Raw genomic sequence first — 24602 nt, 5'->3', positions numbered from 1 at the left:
TTACAACTTTTGTGCCACGATTACACCAGCACATCTTGCAGACAGATCACAATTATAGTTCACAGGATTTGTAGCAGGGTTGGTGATTACCTCTGGTAGCATGCAGAATACTTTTCAGTATCAGAGGTGAAGTCTCTAGTTAGGTACCACCATCTGTACTTCTTGTGCAATGAGATACATAAGTTTTGTCTTTGGCAATAGAACCTTATCATCAATGTGTGGAGAGCAACCAATAACCTTGGCAACATCCCGAGCTGTTTGGGGATTTCCATGGGGCCCCTTTGGCCAACAGTTCAATTAGATGGAACCCATTCCTGGCCCTGGAGGTTTCACTTGAAGGTGAGAGATGTCCAATTGGGCTTTGTCTCCTCTGTTATTTGGTGATTCCATTTAATTTCTTTCGCATATGTATGTATTTGAAGAAGCTTCTACTGTGGTAGGCTTCCATACGGCCCTTCAAATGGCCCTTAGTGTTAGTTGGTCCTCCATGCGTTCCTCTCTTACTCCTTTCCCTCCCCTTCTCTGTTTTGTAACTGAGGTCTCTCCTGCCTGTCACTTCCCGAAGAACCACTCTGAGGCTTAATATTAATTACAAACTGTTTGACCTATTAGCTCAAGATCATTATTAACTAGATCTTACAACTTAAATTAGCCCATTTCTATTGTTCTATATTTTACCACAAGACTCATGGCTTGTTACCTCACATCTTGCTTCCCCAGAGGCTGCTGGCATCTCTCAGACTTTGCCTTCTTTCTCCCTTTATCTTTGCTTGGATTTCCCACTTGGCTCTATTCTGGCTGGACATTGGCCAAATTAGCTTCTTTACTAACCAATAGTAATAAAACATTCACAGCATATAGAAGGGCATCCCACATCACTGGGTTTTTTTCCCTGTCTCTAACTATATATTCTATTTCTACTTCCTTGGAAGAGCTTCCCCTCCCCACTAGTTCCTGACTCTCTACCTAATCTCTGTGGTTATTCTGGTAGCATGCCTATTGAAGGCTTAAAAGCTAACATACACATATAAGAAAATACATATATTTGTCTTCTTGGGTATGGGTTACCTTACTCGGGATTATTTTTTTCTAACTATCCATTCACCTGCAAATTTCATAATTTCATTTTTCACAACTGAATAATAACCACTGCATAAATGTTCTATGTTTTCATTATCCATTTATCTTCTGATGGACGTGTAGGCAGTTTCCAGTTTTTGGTTATTATGAGTAGGGTGTTTCACATGGATGAGTACATGTCTCTGTAGTAGGATGTAGAGTCCTTTGGGTGTTTGCCTAAGAGTGGTATAGCTAGGTATTGGGGTAGATCTACTCCCAGCTTCCTGAGGAACTGCCATACTGATTTCCATAGTGACTCCACGTTTTCACTCCCACCAGCAATGGATGAGTGCTCCCCTCTCCCTGCATCCTTGCCAGCATGAGCTGTCATTTCTTTTATTTATCTTCACAATTTATGAGTGGTATAACATGAAATCTGAAAATAGTTTTGATTGCATTTTCCTGATAACTAAGGATGTTGAATATTTTTAAGTGTTTCTCATTTATTTGAGTTTCATCTTTTAAGAACTCTCTGTTTAGTCTGGCATCCCAGTTTTTAAAATTGGGTTATTTGTTTTCTTGATATCCAGTTTTCTTTTTTAGTTCTTTATCCTTGTATAGAATGTGTAGTTGGTAAAACTATTTTCCCATTCTGCAGGCTGCTTCTTTGTCTGAACGATGGTGTGGTGGTTTGAATGAAAATGGCCCCCATAGTCTCAGTCTCTCTCTCTCTCTCTCTCTCTCTCTCTCTCTCTCTCCCTCTCTCTCCACCCCCCTTCTCCTCCCTTCCCCCTTCCTACTGTCTGCTCATCCAGATTCAGATACAGAACTCTCACCTACCTCTCCAGCACCATGTCTGCCTGTGCCCCATCGTGCTTCCTGCCATGATAATAATGAACTAAACCTCTGAACATATTAAAAAAATCCAATGAAATGTTTCCTTTGAAAGAGTTGCTGTGGTCATGATGTCCCTTCACAGCAATAGAAATTCTAAGACAGAGCTTAATTACTGCTTCTATTTCACTAGGTGTAAAGAGACTGTTTAAATTGCTTATCTGATCTTGGTTTTACTTTGATAGATCCTATATACCAAGAAATGTATCTATTTCTCTGAGGTTTTCTTTTTTTTTGTTTTGTTTTGTTTTTCGAGACAGGGTTTCTCTGTGGTTTTGGAGCCTGTCCTGGAACTAGCTCTTGTAGACCAGGCTGGCCTCAAACTCACAGAGATCCGCCTGCCTCTGCCTCCCGAGTGCTGGGATTAAAGGCGTGCGCCACCACCGCCCGGCCTGAGGTTTTCTACTTGGATGGAAAATCAATTTTTGAAGTAAGTCCCTATGATTCTTTGGATTTCCTCAGTGTCTGTTGTGATATGCCCCTTTTGTCTCTAACTTTATTAATTTGGGTCTTCTCCATCTTTTAGGTAATTTGGCTAAAGGTTTATCAATCTTATTTATTTTCTCAAAGAATCATCTCTTTGTTCCACTGAATTTTTTTTTTAAAACTTGTCTGAGTTCCAGCCCAGTGTAGAGACTCTGTGTCACAGGTAGAGAATGTTTCTAGGTATCATGGTTTGGCTCAGAGGAATGGTATGGTGTAGAAGGAAGAAAGGTAGGTCAGTCAGCACCTAGGTTCAGCTGAGTCCCCAGGGACTGGAGGTAGGGTAGGAGGTGAGACATCTACAAACAGACTGCCACATGGCTAGGGGTGAGACAGCCTGCCACTAACACTTAAAGGGTTTGGGGGGGGGGAAGTGAGAGAACAAATATGACAAAATATTAACAACTAGTGAATCTAGGTGAGAGTTAATGTACATGTAATTAACTATTCTTGAAGTGTTCCAATAAGTTCTTGAAATTTCAGTAAAAAGTTGGGAAGATGTCTTCTTAGTCACTGTTCTATTACTGTGAAGAGACACCATGATCAAGGTAATTCTTTATAAAAGAAAGCATTTAATTGGGGCTTGCTTACAGCTTCAGAGGCTCAGTCATTGTCATTATGACGGAGAACATGGAGGTAGGCATGGTAAGCATGGTGCTGAAGCAGTAGCTGAGAGCTACATCCTGATGTCCATCTACAGAAGAGAGAGTAAACTATAACTTGAGGTTTCTCTCCCACCCACCAGTTCCTGAATGATCACTCCGAGGCTTAATATTAATTGCAAACTGTTTGGCCTATTAGCTCAGGCTTATTATTAACTTACAACTTAAATTAACCCAGTTCTATTATTTTATATCTTATCACAAGGCTCATGGTTTATTATCTCACATTTTAGTCTCCCAGACTCAGCCTGCTCCCCTCCCCCCTCATCTTTGTTTGGATTTCCTGCCTAGCTGTATTCTTTCCTGCCATAGGCCAAAGCAGCTTCTTTATTAACCAATGGCAATTAAACATATTTACAGCATACAGAGGGGGTATCCCACATCAGTAAGCTGGGGCCTGGTTTTGGCTTTTGAAATCTCAAAGCCCACATCCAGTGACACACCTCCAACAAGGTCACACACACCCCAGCAAGGCCACACCTCCTCATCCTTCTAATCCTTTCTAACAGTGCCACTCCCTAGTGACTAAATATTCAAATATATGCGACTATAGGGCCCATTCTCATTTAAATCACCACAGGAGAAGAACAGTAGACAAAGCTGTGAGGGTCAGCATACAATAGGGAATGTATTGTTATCTGCCTGTTGTATGTGCAGCATTTCAAGTTAGAAAGAAGTAGGAATCATAAATGGACACATCTGCTGAATGAAGCAGATTATAGAAAATGTCATAAACAAACATGCAGAATAATAAGCATAAAGCAGAATAACCTCTAGTCTAAATAAAATGTGCTTTAGAGTCAAAAGAGGCTGGCTTTGCTTCTCAACTCTGCCAATTTTGTAGTCTGAGACAATCTCTTGGGGTTTGGTTTCCATATCTGTGAAATAGAACTCAATAATACCTACCTCAGAGGACTATTATAGGTATTAAATAATGTATTAATAGCACTTGGCATATGGAAATATTCATTCATAACAGATAAACGTTAATATGCAAGGTTGGAGAGTGGGTAACAGTGGCTGCTCTTCCAGAAGACTTGGGTTCAAGTCCCAGAGTCCACATCACTGTTTATCATTTTCTTTTAACGCCAGTGCCAGAGGAACTGACGCCCTCTTCTGGCCTCTGCAGGCACCAGGCATACATGCAAATAAAACACCCATATATATTAAATAAATAATTTTGTGAAAAAGCTAATGTACCGTAGGAATTTGAAGGACACAAGTAGGGTGCATATTTGTTTGTGTGTCTTTGTTTCCGCCTGTGACTCGGCCACTCCTGATCTTTGTCATATCGTAGGCCATTAAAAGAGCTCTTTGCTTGGAAAGGCGACAACATTCCTTCTCTCCCTGTATTCCCAAGAGTCTGTCTTTCGAAAGGGGCTACCAAGGACACCATCCCATGTCCAGAGAGCTGTACACAAAGGTACCTACAGGCTTAAAGACATAACTCATGGCTACCTATGGACTCAGATCAGGTAGGTATGAAAAGAACGTAGGTCAATGGGTAGTTTGTTTGTGTGCCTGCATAGGGAAAACAGAAAATTCTTAGTATGTTGACAGGAGAATAATTTTAATTTTCTTCTTCACACTTTTCTTTATTTTGTAAAATTTCCAAACCTTGGAAATACATGTTTTTAATAATTAGGAAAGTCTGTTGTACTTTCATAAGGTGGGGAAGTACCTGGAATCACAAGTAGGGGAGAGACGTTCCATGAGTAATTTCCCCCCAGAAATTGGGAAATTCTTCTGGATCACATGGGCCCTAGGTCTTCACTGCTGACCAAAGAGGGAGCAAACAGACAGGGCAAAAGCTGAGCTAAACCTGCAGCTGGCTCCCAGCCCATCATTTGGTACAGGACAAAGACCTTGCCCTTCATTTTCCAAAGTCTCATCCAGGACCTTACATGGTTGTGAGCACATCCTGAGTCAGGGTTGGACACCGTGTCTGGGGAATTCCAACATTCTCAATGTCCAAATATTTGCAAGGTATTTTTAAGGTAATTTTACAATTTATTTTTATTATTTCAATAATGCTTCGCACACACACACACACACACAACAGCAGGTGTACAGAAGCTGGAGCTGGATCCCACTGTAGCCAGAGTTGCAGGCAGTGTGAGCCACCTGTCCTACTGGGGATCAAACTTGAGTCCCCTAGAAAAGCAGTTCATGCTCTTAACTGCTGAACCATTTAACCTGCAGGGTGTTTGTATGGCTAAGACAGTTTTCAGTATATCACATGTAGGTTAGAGTACGGCCGGGCAGACACAAACCTATAAGCTATGTCATCTTAAACACTCTGTAATAAGACACTATAATTCCATTTGCACAGAGAACAGTGTAGGGGGACAAAGTGGCCCACTCCTCCAGTTGGGGTAAACTGGAATGTGGTCCATGTGGTTTACAAGCAACTCAGTAAGACTGGGAATGTACTTAGTTAGCTGTGCAGTGTGGCTATAGGAAAGACTGGGGATGTACTTAGTTAGCTGTACAGTGTGGCTATAGGAAAGACTTTCAATCCCTGAAGAGGCAAAGGTCTATACTTATAATCGTGAAAAAGTTATAGATGGCCAAACTTCAGCTTTTATAAACCCTGTGAATTATGGGATCAAAATCTCAGAGGAGGAAACCAAACAGGGTAGAAGACAGGGGAGTTTGGGGACATAGGAAGGAGATCTTTCATCCGGAGTATCCTTGAAGCCTTTTGAGGTAAAATAAGGTAGAAATGGTCAATTACTAGATACTGATGTGTTGATTTATTTAATGATTTACTTAAGCACGGCTTGTCCTGCCTATTTGCCAACCATGACTTCCCTTGCTACTGGGACAGAATGTCCTGGAGAAACAGATACAACAATGGACTGTTGCCCTTGACAACCTGCTGATGCTACAGACACTTCTGTAAAACCTCCGCTGGCTGTTCACTCCACATTGTGGTTTTTGTGTATAAAACACAAATACAAACTGTACCTGATACCGAGTCTTTCAGGAACTGGCTTTGGCCCATCAACGACCTCTCTCCTCCACTCTCGCTGATGCTGGAGAATTTATTCCAGGAAGATCCCCATGGCACTTTCGCCAGCAGATCACGAAGCACTCAAAAGCATCTGGTTAATCTTTTTCTCCCTCCCAACTACACACCTGCATTTTCTTGGGTCTCACAGAGACTCCCTTTACAGTAAAATGTCATGCTCTAACCCCCGTGTGCAATCCTATCGTCACACCCAAAGCCACGCCAGAGCCGATTTATAATCTCATTTGCCAAGAGAAAGCAATTTAGCCTTATAGATGATTTAGGGGCCACCAAAATAGTGTAGCTGGCTAATGTTAAGATACTTAGCTACAGCTGTGAGGAGCCCGTGCCCCTGCTCTTGGGTGTGGGCTTGTCTTTCCCTGAGCACCTTTCTTTTGATTTTTAAATGTTTTTTTCAAAGTGTGGGTGAGGTGAAAGTGGATAAAACTTGCTGTAGGGGTTTAGTGATCTACCCTCAATCTCCAAAACCCACATGTGCCAGTCAGCTTGTGTCAACTGGACACGAATTAGAGTCACTAGGGAGGAAGAAACACCAACTGAAGAATTGCCTCCCTCCTATTGGCCCGCAATCACATTTGTGTGCTGTTTCCTTGATTGTTGAGCTATGTAAGAGATCCCAGCCCACTCCTGGGCAGGTGGTCCTGGGAATCATAAGAAAACAGACTGAGCGAGCCATAAGCAGTAAGCAATGCTCCTCCACGGCTTTACTTCAGTTCCTGCCTCCATGACTTTCCTCCATGATGGACTGTGATATAGATGTGTAAGCCAAATAAACCCTTCCCTTCCCAAGTTGGTGAGTATTTGATCCCATCAATGGAAATCAAACTAGAAAACCCATAAAGGTGGAAGGTGAGAATTAACTTCATGAAGTTGTCTTCTCTACACCCATGTGTGGCATGTGTGTCTATAGCTGGGCTTTCGTTGGACTGCCAGCTCCCAAATAATGACATGGAGTCTTACTAAGTATGGAACCTTGGCCTTAGCTTAGGCTTGCTCCCAACTAGCTCTTTTTTTTTTTTTTTTTTTTTGGTTTTTCGAGACAGGGTTTCTCTGTGGCTTTGGAGCCTGTCCTGGAACTAGCTCTGTAGACCAGGCTGGTCTTGAACTCACAGAGATCCGCCTGCCTCTGCCTCCCAACTAGCTCTTATAACTTAAATTAACCCTCTTATAGCAATCTGCATTCTAACACATGGCTCATTACTTCTCCTTCCTACTGTACATCCCGTTTCTTCGGTGTCTGGCTTGCAAATCTCCCACACCTCAGATTTATTTTTCCCAGAATTCTAATCTTTCCCCGAAAGTCCTGCCTATCATTTCCTGCTTAGCTATTGGCTGTTTAGCTCTTTATTAAACCAATCAGAAGGTAAAACAGAGATGCATCTTCACACAGTGTGTCCCTACAAAGATGTCATGCACACATACACACCAGCAGCAACAACAACACAAAATCTGGACAGTTTTTTGAGATTCTAGGACCAAACCCACAGAACAGACAGGAAATTCAGAAAGGGTTCCAGGTATGCCTAGCCTAGGTGGCTCTACCTCTAAGCCTTAGCTGCTTTAAACTGGCTCCAAGGGGTTGTGTTGGTATTAACTCCATGATGTCTGTCATTTAACCCTTTACCCTGTGTATGGGGATCAGACCAGACTAACCATTAGAAAGACAGGAGAAGGTGTGCAACGTGGGCGGGGGGAGGCACCCCTCACCCAGATGAAGTCTTCTCCAGCTGAGAAATAAGAGTTCTACCAAATTGCCCATATTCATAGGAGTCTTTTATGTTAAAACAGCAATGAGCCAGGCTGAAGGTCTGTCTGCATGTGACAGTGTCAGGTAGGGCCCCCCTCCTCTCACAGATATCTTTCTGGTAATCTCCCAAAGAAGATTATTAATTTTTTTAGAGTGGAGATTTTCTGTCTTTCATCTCAGTGATCTAGCATCTTCTCACTTGTAATCCTGTCAAATATGGTACTTTGTAACCCTTTGATGATAATAGCTTCAAAACCCACCGAAGTAGAATACAGACTATTGTCAAAGCAATAACCTGCAGTCTTTTGAGAAGCCTGCACTCATGTCTGGGATGTGTCTTACTTTCTTTCCAAGGCCCTCTTCCTTAATCCCTGTGGCTTATACAGACGACCTGTTATGAGCACTCCCTGCTCTTGCAAAGGACCCAGATTCAGGCCCCAGCACCCTCAAGGTGGCTGACAACCACCTGTAACTCTGTTTCCAGGTCAAATGTCTCCTTCTGGCCTCCACCAGCACTGTATGCATACAGTCCACAGTTCTACTTACAGGGAAACACCCATAAATATAAAATAAATAACATTCTTAAGAGAGAGAGATACTCACTTCCCTTCCTTTCTCTATCAAACTATTGACATAAGGGACTTCAAGAATTTGGAATTTCTTGGCGATATCACACTGGAGGAGGAGAAAGACTGAAGCCTGGTGCAGAAGAGCAAAGGTCTTCTACTTTGTATTAAAAACCATGTCTGTAAAAGTACAGATTTTCGGATTAAGTATTTCTAAATGATTAAAGTGTTGTCTAACCAATGGTACACAATATTTTTATTTAAAAAAAATCTATCTTGGTATATGACTATACACACACATACATTATTTACATGGGGTTGCTTTTTTGTGTGTGTTTCGAGATAGGGTTTCTCTTGAAGCTTTGGAACCTGTCCTGGAACTTGCTCTGTAGACCAGGCTGACCTCAAACTCACATAGAACAACCTGCCTCTGCCTCCTGAGTGCTGGAATTCAAGGAGTGCACCACCATGCCTGGGTGCTCTCAATTATTAACGTTAACTCTTAAATCATGTACCACACAGTAATTATGCCCATGTGTCTATATATGTGGTTTTCAGAATGAATACAAGTTGAGGAGGCTGCAGCAGAGCTCAGAAGGTTTCAGGAGGAGGTGGTAAAAGATGCTCCACTGAGAAGATAGTGAACTGGATGAGTACTGGGAGGGAGAGAGGGAGCTGCTGGGGTCAGGCTTGAGAGCAAAGCTGTAGATGGCTGAGCTGAAGCTCAGACCAGGAGACCTCAGACTCCGCTCTACAAGTGACTAGGTGGATGGACAGACAGACAGAACCAACCACAGGAAGCCACGTTAGCTGAAAGTCCAGGGACCGCGGGATGTCCATAGCTGCCACAAACCAGATGTCAGATGGTAGATTGGTGTGAGGCCATACCATGTCAACGTTGGGTCTCCATCACTTTATGGGGTTCATACAAGGGATCTATAAGGCTTTCCTTGCTCCGGTGTGTGTGGTATCAATGCAAAAACACAGGAAATAAGGAATAATTTATTCTGGAACTGAAAAATGGAGTGACCATGGCCCAGAAACATAGATTTAGGTCTCACCCAAATACAATGTTCCAACATGGAAACAGTTTAGCAGAGTTTTTATGGTAACAGAACAAAGAAAGTAATCAAAGCCTTCTTAAAATGCATTGGTGGAGACATCAGAGAGGTGGGTACTGCAGGTGGGGGAATCTCAACTCTAGGTCTCAGATGTTACTCATAGTATTCTTAGCCCTTCCAACTGGTGGAAGACTTAGCTATGTTAATACTTCCAAGGGTTTTTTAAAATAGTTTTTAATGAGCTATATATTTTTCTCCGCTCCCTTCCCTTTCTCTCCTCTCCCCTATATTCCAAAGGTTTTACTATGTGTATCGCCTTCCCTTTCTCTCCTCTTCTCTATATTCCAAAGGTTTTACTATGTGTATCAAGATGTTAGATCTGGCACATGGCTCTTTGCAGAACCAAAGATAGCCCAGGAGAAATTGTAATCAGGCTTCCAGACCTACAGTAACATTCCAAATTTTGCACAGTCGTGGACGTTCCAATTAGGCCTTGTAGACACAGCTTCGGTTCAGGTTCTTGTCCACACTGGTAAATTCTTAGGTCTGACCTCCTTCGTGTGGTTTTAACACACCCACATTGCCCTACCGTCTCGGTGTACAATATATGTCTATGGTGGCTTCCTCTCTACTCCTGGGGATAAATCTTTTACCAGCCTGTGCTGAACAGACTGGATGGGCACTAGACAGGTGACGTGGTTATGAGCCACTAGAGAACCATGTTTATCCTCCTCCCTCAAATGGGCTCAAAAGCTGCTTGTAAAACGGAGCCTCCTAGGGCAAGGGACAGTCTTAAAAACTATTGTTTGATACAATATGAAGTAACTCAGGGTAGGGCACTGTCTGGCGGCTATACCAATCCTGGCTGTCCTGCTTGTGAAACCGACTCTCCCAACAAAGCTCCTTAGATAACAGCCAACTCCTTGCTAGCGCTTCCCCAAACTACTGTCTCTTTGTCCTTAATAGGAGCCCCATCAAATTATAGAGGACAAGCTGGGTGTGTTGGAGCATGCCTTGAATCCCAGCACTCAGATGGCAGAGGCAAGCAGACTTGTGAGTCTGAGGCCAGCCTGATCTACATAGTAAGTTACAGGCTAGCCAGGGCTACATAGTAAGACCTTGTCTCAAAATAAATTTAAAATATACATACATATATACATACATATTTCAAGAGGATATAAGAAGAAAAATAAGAGAATAAAGAGAAATAAGATAAAAGAGAGAGGGGACTGGAGAGGTGACTCAGAGGTTAAGAGCACTGAGTGCTCTTCTTCCAGAGGTCCTGAGTTCAATTCCCAGCAACCACATGATGGTTCACAACCATCTGTAATGAGATCTGGTGCCCTCTTCTGGCCTGCAGGCATATATGCAGGCAGAACACTACACACAATAAATATATTTTAAAAAGATAACAGAAGAAGATGGAAAAGAATATGGGAGATGAAGTCATGATGAAGTCAAGACAATGATAGAGAATAAGCAGGAACTCCGAGTTGTGTGGCTTCTGTTCTTCCAGTCCCCTCTCTTTCCTGCGTGGTGTTTATATTCTTAACATAAAGGAGGTAAAGGATATAAGGTTGCCAATGCTATAGGGGACCCCGGGGCGCATTGAGATCACAGTTTTACTTAACACCAGAAAGAGCATCAGGACAATAGAAAAAGGATAGGATTTCAGATCATCCAAAGTGAGTAAAGACGCCTACTGTGACGCTTTGGGGAAGGGAAGGAGGAAGAGAGGAGGGAACCTTACTCACCTGAGGCTTAGAGGATGGGAGGGGAGCTGTGGAGGAGGAGCACGTTTAGTTACAGTGAATTCGTTCTGCGGGTGGGCTGTGTGCTAGGGGTCTGGTAATTTAAGGTCTGCCAGCTTCGTTTGCAGAGGAATTAGGTAGCTCTCCTGGAATCCAGGCACCTGCAGAGTCTGTCAGAGAGTGCCACCTTCTAAGACAGGCTTTTAGTAATGTGTCTTTCTCTCTTTGTAAACAACAGGGGTCCACTATGAGGACAGAGACAGGGAGGGGTGCTGATGGATGTACCCCAAGCAACTGTCTGCTCAGGGATTTAGCATTGCTCTACTGAACTCCCAGGACTTGGGAAGCATGTTAGAGCAGGACAGATTCACAGGCAGGCTCCCAGGGTCTCTTCATGCCAGTGAGGTCGGAGGCGGAGGTGATTCCTGCATTCTGGTGAGGCTCGATTGGCCCCTAGCCTAAATCTAACGAGTCAAGGAACCATGAAGATGTCGCCTACGATGATCTCAAAGGACTGGAGGTCCTCGAGGACTCAGGCTGAGGCAGAGCACGGGGCGCAGGCCTCAACCATAGTCCTTGGGAGGCAGAGACAGTGAGATGCAAGCCCAGAAATGTCCTGGACTTCGAGGCCAGACGGTTGTTAGGATTCAGGCATTATGCTGGCCTGCCCTGTCATCTGGCAGGATGTACACAGGCAGTACCCTGGCCAGCCCAGGGTCCTAGTCTGTACTCAGGTGCAAAGGTCCCCTTAAGAGACAAGCTCTGCCCACTCCCTTCTCTCTTCCTTTCTGCTGTTCTCTCTCTCCCTCCCTCTCTCCCTCCCACCCTCATCTCCTCTCAATCAAGTCCACACTCAAGCTCTGTCTGCACCCGCAGCGGTTTGGACCCACCTGCCATGGGACACCACAAAGATCCCAACTCATGCTGTATCGTCACAACAGTGAGGTCCTGTCTCAAAATAATAATAAAAACAACAACAACAATAATTGAAGAGGAAGAGAAGAGACAAAGAAGACATCCGTGGGTTACTCTTGAAACACAACCATTTTTTTTTTTTTTCTGGAATGCACGGTGACATTGAGAACAGGACACTAGAGAAAGAGTCAGGTAACAATCCATCCCGATGAACAATATCCCTATCTCAAGTCTGGCCCTTCACCAACCAAAAGAGAGTTGTTGAGATATGGCCAGTTTCATTTTTCTCTTTTCTTACCTCTCCTAGGGTCTCTTGTCGCCTTTGCAGGTACTTGGTACAGTGTGTGTCACTGTGGCCCAGAAAAGCCAGACAGGAGAGAGTGTGCGTGATGAGGGAGGGGCAGGTGAGACGTGGAGAAATCTAGAAACGGTAAAAAAAAAATAGCATCGGGGATGTTTTATTTCAGAACAAAAGACAGTAGGAAGGAAGGTCTAGGGAACCCAGTGCTACTGACCGTGGACCCCTGTGTGAAGGCAGACAGCTTAGCACTGTCTTCTGGAAGAGGGGAGCCCTTAACAGCACCCTTTTACTTCATAAGTCTAAAATCGTTGTCTACCAAGAGCGTGGACCGGACAGTGTTTGCTAGAGCTGGCCACTGGAGAGCCAGGGCAAACATGCCGTGACACCATAGAAGACGGGTGTGAGGAGCCTGAGGCTCAAGAGGAAGTGAGGTTGAGAGGTAGCAAGACTTCCCTATTACCATTTAACCTGAGGAAGGAGCTGTCCTTGGATGCAGTGCTCTCTGGTCCACACTGGCCAGCCACACCACACTCTGCTGAGGCTTGCCGGACAGCTCCTCATCAGCCTTTTCTGGAGCTAGCTTTCCTTTCTCACCAACACACCAACCAGGGACACTAGAACCGCTCACGTTTTGACTGTGCCATCAATCTTGCTCGCCTCCCCTAACCCTCAGCGTGCCTTTTCTCCTCTCTGACTTTACTGAGCATTTCCTGTGAGATGCTGCCAAAGGCTTGCCCATTTCAGTTCCTTTGATTTTCTTTTGAGAAAAGCAAAATTTATGGAAGTAAAACTGGCTTTGACACAGGAACCATAACAAAGATCCTCATTCCTAACTGAACATAAATCATCCATCTACACGCTGCCTTGGGTCTGAACTTCCGAGGCTCGAATTTGGGAGAATACAGGTGTCGGCATAAATCTGCTCTTCTCCCCTGGGTGAGGAACGATCAGGCCTGAAGTGCCGAAAGAGGAACCTTTGGAAATTTCTCTGGGGAATTCTCCTTTCCCCTCAGCTTTCTCAACAGCATTTCACAGTAGAGTTCTCTGGGCCCAGGTGTTTACTACAAACTAAGAGGGATAGCTTGATCTTTTCAATTAAACCATAATCCTTGCCTTGGGGCATGACAATGACAGCATCTCAGGCCAGCTGCACGAGAGGTTTGCTTTGTTCTGCAGCTAGCGGGTCCTGTGTAGTGACTCTTCAAAAGACAGCTAAGTTAGGGAGGTGCTTGCTGTTCAAGGTCCCGGCAGGGCTGTGCAAGGATTTGACTGCTGTAGGCCTCATGCGATCTTCAGTGGACTGACCAAGGACAGGACGGCTCCTTTGTTCTTGCAACAAAATGCCAGGCCAGAAAACGCTCAAGGGGAAGGTCTATTTTTGCTCGTAGCTTCTGGAGACAGAGCACATCATGACATTGTGCACTGTGGCTTGCGACACTGGGAGTTCACACCTCCTGGTCACACTGCGGCTCAAATTTCAAGCGGGGTGGGCTATACCTCCAAGATCTGTCCCGAGTGAGCCACCGGTGGGAGTCACACTGAGGCACAAGAGAAAGACAGGGAATGATAGCAACCCAGGGAGAACAGGCTGGGAGAGGAAGGGGAGTCTGGACCCCAGACCCGATGTATTTTTACCGCTGACATAGTTGGGAGACCTTCGACTACACTGATAAGAGCCTAAGCCTGGGTTGGTGAGGTGTCTCTGCGAGCCCAGGCAGTCATTGAGCCTGGCACCCACAGTGGTGGAAGAAGAAAACGGTGACCTCCCTGACACTTGTGTGTCCCCTTGCCCACCCTAGTAAATAACTAAATGTAAGCCTCTCTATATAAAAGAACCTAATGGCCCACAGAGAAGAATGCATTTCCCAAAGGCATCTTGTGAAAGATCATTAATAAATTGTGCTCTCTCAGGGCCAGATGCTTCATTCTCAAAGACACCTCCGCCTAGACCATCAAGGGCAGTAACTAGATTGTACTCACTTATGGCTAAAATGAAGCCCAGCCTTGAGTTTTTAGGATCTTTCCCCTAAAATACAAACAGTGCCTCTCCTAAATCTGCCTCATAATCCTGTTTACTCAGAAAAATTCTTTAGCTTTTAACATCACTATAAATTATCGTATGCGGGCAAATGTCAGAAGGCAGAGGTCAGAAAAGTTCCTCGGGAACCACTAGAGATGCAACCTGGGAGCCAGAAGCATCCATTGTAAAGGAAGTGGACCTCTGGGCGGCTGGGTGGCTCAGTGGGTGGGGTTTGCTGCTAAGGCTGATGACCGAAGCTCAGCCCCGGGAACTACATCACAGAAGAAGCAAATCTACACGGAAAGTTGTCCTCTGACCTCTGCACCCAAGTAATGGTGTGTGGCACCATGTGCCCCCCCACCACACTCGTACGCATAAATGTAACTTAATTTTTTTCCTGAAAAGCCCAGATATATTGGTGCACACCTTTATTCTAACACTTGGGAGGCAGAGGCAGAAGGACTCTGTGACTTTGAGGCTAGCCTGGTCTACATAGAGAGTTCCAGGACAGCCAGGACTACATAGACAGACCATATCTCAAACAACAACTAACAATTAAACCCAACTTGCTTCCTATTTGGTTCTCCCTGAGATCCATTTCTTTGTAGTAGCCATGAGTCTTGGTTTGGCCTGGGTGGAAGTCTCAAGATGAACTCACTCCTTAAGCAACCATTGGTGCTGTGTGGAGCCCTTGGCTGGTGACAACGTCCCCCCTGAGGAAGCCCCACAGCCAATGCTCTCTGTTGACCAAGCGTCCAGCTCCACGAGCCTTGGAAGCTACTTCAGATCCGAGCTAGAAGACAGCAGGCCCCTTTAAATCTTTTCTTGCTCTCTTTCCTGTCTTCTCCCCACTGTTCCCTCTCCAGTCCTAAAATGGTTGAGACGGTCTCCCAGGTGAGGAACACCGTGGTTTACTGATGGGCAATGGTCTTGGCAGATTCGAAAATACCCCAAAGTCGTTTTCCACATCACCCTGCCCTCAGATTTCCCCTCTTCTGACTTTTCAGTGTCAGAAATGGGAGCCTTGTTATAAAATGAGGCCTGAGATTGGGGGAGACTTTTTTCTGCTGACCGCACCGAGCATAGCAAAGCACAGTGATTACTAGCTGCTAGAGTTTACTAGGTGGTAGGAAGCAGTGGCCGGGGAAGTGGGGAGCCGAGGCGTTTCTTATCAGCGTGACCAGTTTTGACGGAGGGAGGGAAGGTTTGTGCTTTAAGGGTAGATAGAGTCTACCACAGTGGGGAAGGCACAGTGAAAGAGCATGAGGTGGCTCGTCACATTCTGTCCACAGTCCACAGCTGAGACTGGGCAGGACACAGGGCCATGCTACCAAACATAAAAGTCCATCTCCAATGGTTCACTTCCTCTGGCAAGGCTCTATCCACTTCCTAAAGGTTCCACAGTTTTCCAGAATAACAAAACCAACTAGGGGCCAAGTGATCAAACACATGAACCTGCAGAAGACACTTAACAGTCAAAACCACCATTTGGGGAAGCAGGTATGATGGTTTGAATCAGAACTATCCCCCACAGTCTCAGGCATTTGAGATCTTGATTCCCAGTTGGTGTTGCTCTTTCAGGAGGGCTGTGTGGCCTCTCTGGAGGAAGTGTGTCTCTGGGGGCAAGCATTGAGACTGGGCACAGACTTCTGGTTTGCTCTGTGTCGGGCCTGTGGCTGAAGATATGAGGTCTAAGTTTTCTCTTCCTGGCTGCTAGGACTGATGCCTGCTGCCAGACTGTCCCTGCCATCAGGGACTCAAGGAGCCCTACACCAAAATAAATTCATTCTTCTGGAAGTTGCCTTGGCAACATGCTACATCAAAAAGATCACATAGATCTATTTATTTCTGCAATTGTATGCCACATAAAAAGTCTCAGAGCTTTGTCAAGTATGGTGGTTCATACTTGCAGATCCCAAACGGAGGCTGAAGATGACAGTCCCCAGGGCAGCCTGGACTGTTGTGCAAAATCCTGTGTTGATTTATTTTTGAGCTTTTATTATGTGCTTAGTATTTGAATCTAAGGATCCAAAGATCGATTAGCCCGACACTCTCAGGGCTTGCCACCTAGGTGAAAACCTAAGTAGCCAAGCAGAGGGGAGTTTTCTGAGTGCTGTTTGGAGGAACAGAAAGTAGAGCCAGGAAGCCAGGGTGGTGACCAAATTGGGTCTGTTTGACCCTGAAGCCAACATTATTCGTTCAGTAGTGTGTGTGTGTGTGTGTGTGTGTGTGTGTGTGTAGACAGAGAAAGAAATGAAACAAAGAGACCCAGAACAACAGACAGAGACACTTTCCAGTGTTAGTCTGGCCCATAACCTCTCTGTCTAAGAGAGTGGAAGGTGTTTTTCATGGGAAGCATAGTTAATCTCACATCTTGATATCAGGCATCCTACAAAGGTGGAGAGCTTTCCTTGAATCAAATCGTTATCCTGATGCCCCATCTCCTTTCCAGCCTAGAGTACTTATATCCAGAACCAGAACCCATCATCCATCTTTTATTCAGTTTTGTTTTTTGAGACAGGGTTTCTTTGTAGACCAGGCTGGCCTTGAACTCACGTAGATCTACCTGCTGGCACAAAAGGCACGCCACCACTCCCTGACTGCCATGTGCCTCTGCTATATCCCACAGAAATCAGCTCAAATATCAGTTGCCTGATGTGGGAGCCCCCTCTGTGTGCTGTGATTACTATTAGTGAATAAAGAAACTGCTTTGGACCTATAGCAAGGCAGAACTTACGTAGGCAGGGAAAGCTAGGCTGAATGCTGGGAGAAAAGAGGCAGAGTCAGGGAGATGCCATGGAGCTGCTGCCATAGTCAGACATGCCGAAACTTTGCCGGTAAGCCACTGCCACGTGGCGATACACAGATTAATAGAAATGGGTTAAATTAATATGTAAGAGTTAGCCAATAAGAAGCTAGAGCTAATGGGCTAAGCAGTGATTTAATTAATAGTTTCTGTGTGACTATTTCGGGTCTAAGCTAGCCAGGCGCCTGGGAATCAGCAAGTACCCTACTCCAACAATTATCCTGAGAGCCTTTTTCTTTAGAAGGTCTATATGGTGTCCCCTCTGAAGTTATGCCTGCATTAGATTTTTCAGTGCCTGTCATAATGAAAGGACACCACCCATCCATCCGAGGCTCCTTCTCTGGACTCCAGACCCTGTTTTGTAGTTTATTTCTGACAGTCGGTCATAAGAACTTGACGTTCCAGGATCTCCTTTCTGTCTTTCATGTGTCAGTACCCTAAAGTCTTGGGTTCCCTGACGCTCTCTGTAGTTCAGGCAGGGGCAAGAAGCAGAACCGGCACACGGAAGGCAGCTGGAGTTCTTTCCTGGCTAGGCTCAGACCATTCTACCTTCAAAATGGGCTCTGTAACTCCCCTGCTCCCCAGGCTTATTGAATTGCCTAAGGGTTTTGATGTTAGCAGAGCAAACGAGGCCAGAACAAACTGGAGAAGAGAACGCCCAGTGCATACATAGGAGCATTGCTGAGCTGCCTGGAAGGGGCTGGACAGAAAGCCCCTCCCCGCCCCCTCCCGGCTCCCTCCCCGCTCCCTCCCTACCCCCTTCATACCTGCCCCCCCCAGTAGCTTGAGAGCAGATCCCTGCTGGGGAGCTCTCAGCTGAGAGTGTCCAGTGTCCTCAGCTTCTCAGTGTGTCACAGGGGTCCCTGGCTGGGTGGGAGCACTGCAGGAAGACCCAGCAAAGCCACGGGGCCCTCCCCATTTAACAGAAAATATTGATCTTGTTAGATTTTATCTATTTTTAAAAGATTTTTATATCTTACGTCCAAGTGTTTTCCCTGTGTCTATGTTTGAGCACCACGTGTGTGCCTGGTACCTGAAGAGGGCATCCAACTCCTTGGTACCAGAGTTACGGATGACTGTGAGCCTCCCTGTGGGTGCTGGGGGTTGAACCCAAGGTCCTCTGTAAGAGCAGCCAGTGCTCTTAATGGCAACTCTCCAGCCCCCTGACTTGGTAGGTTTTAGACAGTTCTACGCTGAGTTCACCCTGAAAAGAATGACAGCCATGTGAAGGACTAATAGGACTTTTTCCTCCCACATCGAGTTTGCTTTCTCTTTAAAGTGTTCAGAACGCGCGGAGAAGCACACACTTCAATTACCCCTTTCGCTTCTCTGGCAGCCCCAGGTGGTGCTTTGGTCCTTGCTACTCGGAGGTGGAGGCCAAGAGATGCTTGAGCCAGGAGTCTGAGGGTAACCTGGGCAACACACCAAGACTCCATTTCAAAACTAAAATGATATTTTAAAAATTTCATTTCGGAAGCCAGGCAGTGGTGGCACACACCTTTAATCCTAGGACTCGAGGAGGTGGAGGCAGGAGGATCTTTGTGAGTTCAAAACTAGCCTGGTCTACAGAGCAGGTTCTACAGGGCTACCCAGAGAAACCGTGTCTCAAAAAACTAAAACAAAACAAAAAATAACTCAATTTAGGGTTTGGAGAGATGTCTGGGTAATGAAAAGCACCCACATCAGGCAGCCTTACCACCTGTTCACCTCCAGGGCCTCTCACGCCCTCTTCTGGCCTCTCCTAGGCACTGAACCATATGCGCACACACACCCCCACTCACGTGTGCATAGTTAAAAATAAAATCTTCGAGACCAGCCTGGTCTACAGAGCTAGTTCCAGGACAGGCTCCAAAGCCATAGAGAAACCCTGTCTCGAAAAACCAAAAAAAAAAAAAAAAAAAAAATCATTATTATTTTTTGTTACCGGGTCCAACTTGCTATGTAGCCAAGACTGACCTTGAACTCTGGATCCTTTTGCCTCCACTTCCCAAGCGCTGGAAGTTAAGGTGCTTTTCTATATCAGTTTAAAAAGGAGTTAAGTCATTTGAAAATAAAATCAGATATTTCCTAGGGAACCCCATTAGTTCCCTAGGAAAACAACTCTGACTTCAAACAGCTCAGTTTTCATTGTAAGAAGAGAGATTCCCCAAGTGACACTTGTCTTAACAGGGCAGGCGATGGATGCCACAGTCACAATGAACCTGTTGGGACATTTGAGGGCAGACGGCAGGACTAAGGAAAAGACACCCTTCTCTATTGTAGGCTTCAGGGTAGATTCAGTGATTCATTAGTTTGATTTTATTCCTTTTAAGCAGCTACAGCATATGGGCCACTGTGAGTCATTCTTTTTTTCTTTGAGTACAACTAGTTGGGAAAACATATCTTAGTCTGCCCCTCCCCCCAAAGGTTTGAGGGTCGGAAATGCAGGTGATTATCAAGGACTGCCTTTGATACCAACATCCTTCTCTCCCGGGAGTCCTTTGAACTGACTTTGATATGCATGCGATAATTAAGAGGGATTCCTGCCTGGAGGAGCAGCCGCTATGGCCCTGCCTCTGGTCTCCTTCCACTGAGTCCTTGTTTTGAACTATTGATCAAAGATTTGAAGGGATCTGTTGTAGCCTGTGTGGGGTAAAAAGGAAGGAAACGAGTGGGCTGGAAGGGAGAAGAGGGGCCGCATCTGGCTATAAATAGTTTCGGAAAAGCGTGCTGGTCAGACCCGGCCTGTCTCATTTAGCACACAGTCCTTGGGCAGAATCGCTTCTCTTTCAGAAAAGGCCGCTCCGCTCCCCGGCGAGGCGACTTGCCGATTGCTCCCAGCGACTTGCAGATAGCTCGGCAGGACCACTCAGCTCCGGGTTTGCAGCAACCCAGCCTCAGAAGACGCAAGGGGTATACTGGGAACTTCCGAGAGACCTGAGTGACTGAAGGATGGTACTGGTGGCCTTGCTTGGACTCAGCTGGTTCTGTTCACCCCTGGGAGCGCTGGTTCTGGATTTCAACAACATCAAGAGCTCTACTGATGTGCAAGGCACTGGGAAGGTAAGTTCAGCTAGAGTAAGGCAGCACTGAGACCCGCAGTAACGATGACGTGTGTCAGGCAGGACACCCTCACCTCTAGGTTAACTGAGCTTGTACATGAAACCCAGTTCTCCTGCCATCCCATCACTCGGGAGGCAGGGAAGGCAGAATAAGGAGCTGACAGCGAGTCAGAGGCCACCATAAATTGCAGACGAAATCTTTCAAAAAGCCAGGGAAAACGGCCGTAGAGCAGTTTTCAGGCCAGGGCTCCGACTTTGCCTACCAGTCAGTGTCTAATGAAAGCGGTGCCGCGGGCTAGGCCTTTGCGGTCAGTCAGTGTCTAAGGAAAGCGGTACTGCGGGCTAGGCCTTTGCGGTCATTTGCCTTCCTCACATCTCGAGACAGGCACAGCTTCCTATTTAGCAATGAAGAAGGCAGGAATTCGGACCAAGGCTACACAGCATGTATGTAGGAATTAGGGCTTAAACACATCAGGACACGACACATTATTGCAATAGTCTACTTTTGAGGAGCCATTATCATTTGTGTATACTATACATCACACTCTATTCTATGTGGTGTGCACACTGCATACAGAATGAAGGATAGTTGGGGAGGAGCTGGTGTAGTGACAAGCAGACTCAAAATTATATCTGTCATCTCTAAGACACACAGGGAAAACTGATTTTCCAGGAGACTATAAAAACATTAAATTCTGAGTTTTGAAGTAAAACGGGTTGGAGGTTGGCTGGTCCATAATTGATTAAAGACAAGTTTTCAAACGCAAGCAACCAAGGTCTTCTCATGGGGAATTTAATGTATTCTTTTTTGGGAGAAAATCAATCATGGTGAAAAATAGAGATGGTGCCCAAAGCTTGCCACAATATCTCAACGGCCCCCCTCCCACTCCACCCCAGCCCATGTGTTGGCTACAGACCTCTTCTGTCTCACTGGATTTCCCAGCCCGTGACAAGCTTGTCTTTGCAGGGCTCACAGTGTGCATTAGACAAGGACTGCAGTGCAGGAAAATTCTGCTTCATGCTGCACGACGACAGGTCGCTCTGTGCCACGTGCCGCAGAGCTCGGAGGAGGTGCCAGAGGAGCGCCATGTGCTGCCCGGGAACCGTCTGTGTGAATGGTGAGTGACCCGGGGCTCCAAGCTGTGGGGGCTGCCATCCGAAGGCACCGTGGGAGTCACACAGGCTAAGACAGTTCGCGGGAGACAGGCCCTAGGGTGTTGTTGGGTCTGGATGGAGGAGATCGGTGCAGCTGTCTGTGTTGAGGAAACAAATTATTACCTGTCAACACCTTTTACCAGTGACATGGGTAAAATGATTCTGAAGGAGAGAGAGTCAAAGTAGGCTGGTTTGGATCTTCCCATTTACACTTGGATCTTTATTAATTATTTGCTGTATGTGAGCATGTAAGCATGGTTACATATATATATGTGTGTGTGTGTGTATGTGTGAGACATAATTTATGCATCAGAAATATAAAATATAAGGTAGGAGAGCTACAAATCCTTTAGCAATACAGTAACTGCACACCTGTACGTGTCTCTTAGTAACACTGACTAAAGCTGTCTACCCCCCAGATGTTTGCACTGCTGTGGAAGACACAAGGCCAGTAATGGGCAGAAACACTGACGACCAAGATGGCACCGATGCAGAAGGAACCGCCAAACGGCCCACAGAGGAAAACAGACCTCAGGGGAAGCCCAGTGTTAAGAAATCACAGAGCAGTAAAGGTAAGGACATCATTCTGAGCACATTTTATTTGAAAAACAATTTTCTTGCTCCCAGCCTCACAGGCTGACACTAACTTCCTTCTCCATGTCTGTGAACTCTTGGAACAACTCAAGAGGCTCCCCTGGCTAGGCCAGGACAAGACCCTTGTAATAAGTGCTTAGGAAAAAATTTTTTCCAGTGTTCAATTACACACACGCATCTGTGCACACACACACACACACACACACACACACACACACACACACCCTTTCACGATGCTGGGGTGTAACAAGTGCCATTTCCCCTTTCTCTAGCCTCAGCATACACAGATCAAACCTTGTACAAAATACAAAATGGATTTTTGTTGTTATTTGGAGTCAGGGTCTATGCAGCCCTAGCTGCCCTGGAACTCACTATATATCAGAGCGCTAACGGCCTCTGCTGGGATTAAAGGGATTTTCTACCACACTTGATTGAAAGAATTTTTTTTTAAACAAAATTTGAGTACCAAATGACAGTCTTTGAGATCACAGAATATTTGAAAGTGAAGTGGTAAAATGGCCTTCCCTGCCTATGTCATTGGGTTAGCTGTCCCATACATTACATATACACTAAAAATTACATTAGCAAAACTTTGTGGAATGTTACCTATTTCTCAGGCCTGGAAATCCCTTCTTTCCTTCTCTTCCTTTTGTAATTTTGAGACATGGTTGCTCTGTGTAGCTCTGGCTGTCCTGGAACTCACTCTGTAGACCAGGCTGGCCTCAAACTCACAGAGATCCTCCTGCCTCTGCCTCCCGAGTGCTGGGATTTAAGACATGCATCACCAATGTCAGCTCCTTCTTTTCTTGATGTCTTGACTTAAATAAGACAAACAATAAACCCTATTAGGAAGGGCTAGAATTTTCCTTCATTGTGTGAGACCCATGGGTCCTGTTGGCTGCTGCTATCTTTAGGTTGTAGCCTTCATTCCTAGATCCATTAGAACAACGCACACCCCCTTAACTCTTCTGCTGCCACAAGCAATGCTGCCCACCTGCCACTAAAGCCACGTCTAACTTGTTACAGGACAGGAGGGAGAAAGCTGTCTGAGAACTTCCGACTGTGACCCTGGACTTTGCTGTGCTCGCCATTTTTGGACAAAAATTTGCAAGCCGGTTCTACTCGAGGGGCAGGTCTGCTCCAGGAGAGGGCAGAAGGACGCTGCCCAAGCCCCCGAAATCTTTCAGCGCTGTGACTGCGGTCCTGGACTAGTGTGTCGAAGTCAGGTGACTGGAAACCAGCAACAGACACGGCTAAGAGTATGCCAGAGAATATGACTGTAACACGGCTGTAAACACGGGACTCACAGCCAGGCACTAATTTTATTATTGTTATTTTTTTATTTTGTTTTTTTTTTGAGACGGAGCTTCATTGTGTAGCCCCGGCTGGGCTGGAACTTGCTGTCAACCTGGCTATCTTGAACTCATAGAGATCCGCCTGCTTCTGCCTTTTGGGTACTTCTTCAGGTAGAGGGAGGAGTTTTCAGACAGGGTTTCAAAGTCAGCTATGCAGCCTCAAACTCACTGTCTTCTTACCTCAAGCTCCAGGTTGGGATAACCGACGAGCACTATACCCAGCATAAATATAGAACCAAACCTAGCAACTGAAATACACAGTAACCAGAGTACTACGAGATGCTTTTTGTCTCCTGTCTAGAATACTGACATGATTCTACAATAAAACAATTCTGATACAGCCAATTCAATCTGTCCAAATAAATCTTTCCTAAAAATTGAAATCGTATGTGGGTGTACCATGTGATCTTTGATATACAGTGACCTGCCTAGCAGACAAATATGAATGTGCCCATCCCATAAGTCACGTGTCATTTCAGGTGAGGGGCTGCTACTTCCAAGATAAAGCGCACGCCTGTTCTTCTAGCTATTAGTATGTATTGCAAGCAGAAAACGGGTCAAAGAAAAAAGTTACATTAATGAAGTCACCTCATTTTTTTTCTTTTCTATCTTTTTTTAAAAATATTTATTGTGTATACAATGTTCTGTCTGTGTGTGTCTGCAGGCCAGAAGAGTGCACCAGACCCATTACAGATGGTTGTGAGCCACCATGTGGTTGCTGGGAATTGAACTCAGGACCTGTGGAAGAGCAGGCAATGCTCTTAACCGCTGAGCCATCTCTCCAGCCCTTTTCTATCTTTAGACAGGGTCTCACTATGCAGCCCTGGTGGGCTGGTGTTCTGGAACTCACTCTGTAGAGTAGACTGGTTTTGAACTCAGAGGCCTGCCCATCTCTGCCTCCCGAGTGCTAGGATGAATGCTGTGTGCCATCACTCCTGGCAGTCTCTAGTTCCTAGAGAACACTGAACCAGCGTCCGGGGCACCCCTGGGAGAGCCAAGTGACTGGTAAACAGGAGACAGTAAGAGGAGGACAGGGCTGCAATGCAGGGCAGAAATGAACTCCCCATTAACCTTTCTCTCACCCCAGCTCGTGCTTGTCTCTGCTAAACCCATGGTGAACTGTGCTCATAAACGCCACAGAAAATTAAGTACACCTGC

General features: G+C 45.5%; 1 protein-coding gene across 1 annotated transcript; it reads left to right on the top strand.

Moving 5' to 3' along the window:
* The first annotated feature begins 20175 nt into the window (after nucleotides 1–20175).
* Nucleotides 20176–23366, top strand: Dkk4 (dickkopf WNT signaling pathway inhibitor 4). The gene is made up of 4 exons (XM_041673530.1): nucleotides 20176–20341; nucleotides 21308–21458; nucleotides 21915–22067; nucleotides 23116–23366. The coding sequence occupies exons 1-4, from the start codon at nucleotides 20231–20233 to the stop codon at nucleotides 23364–23366; spliced, it is 666 nt and encodes a 221-aa protein (XP_041529464.1). The 5' UTR covers nucleotides 20176–20230.
* Nucleotides 23367–24602: the final 1236 nt, after the last annotated feature.

The sequence above is a fragment of the Microtus oregoni genome, unplaced genomic scaffold (assembly GCF_018167655.1).
Source record: "Microtus oregoni isolate MIOR12 unplaced genomic scaffold, Mior012 000024F_ref0000369, whole genome shotgun sequence".
In the NCBI taxonomy this organism is placed as follows: Eukaryota; Metazoa; Chordata; class Mammalia; order Rodentia; family Cricetidae; genus Microtus; species Microtus oregoni.
This window is presented reverse-complemented; position numbering and strand designations above follow the sequence as displayed.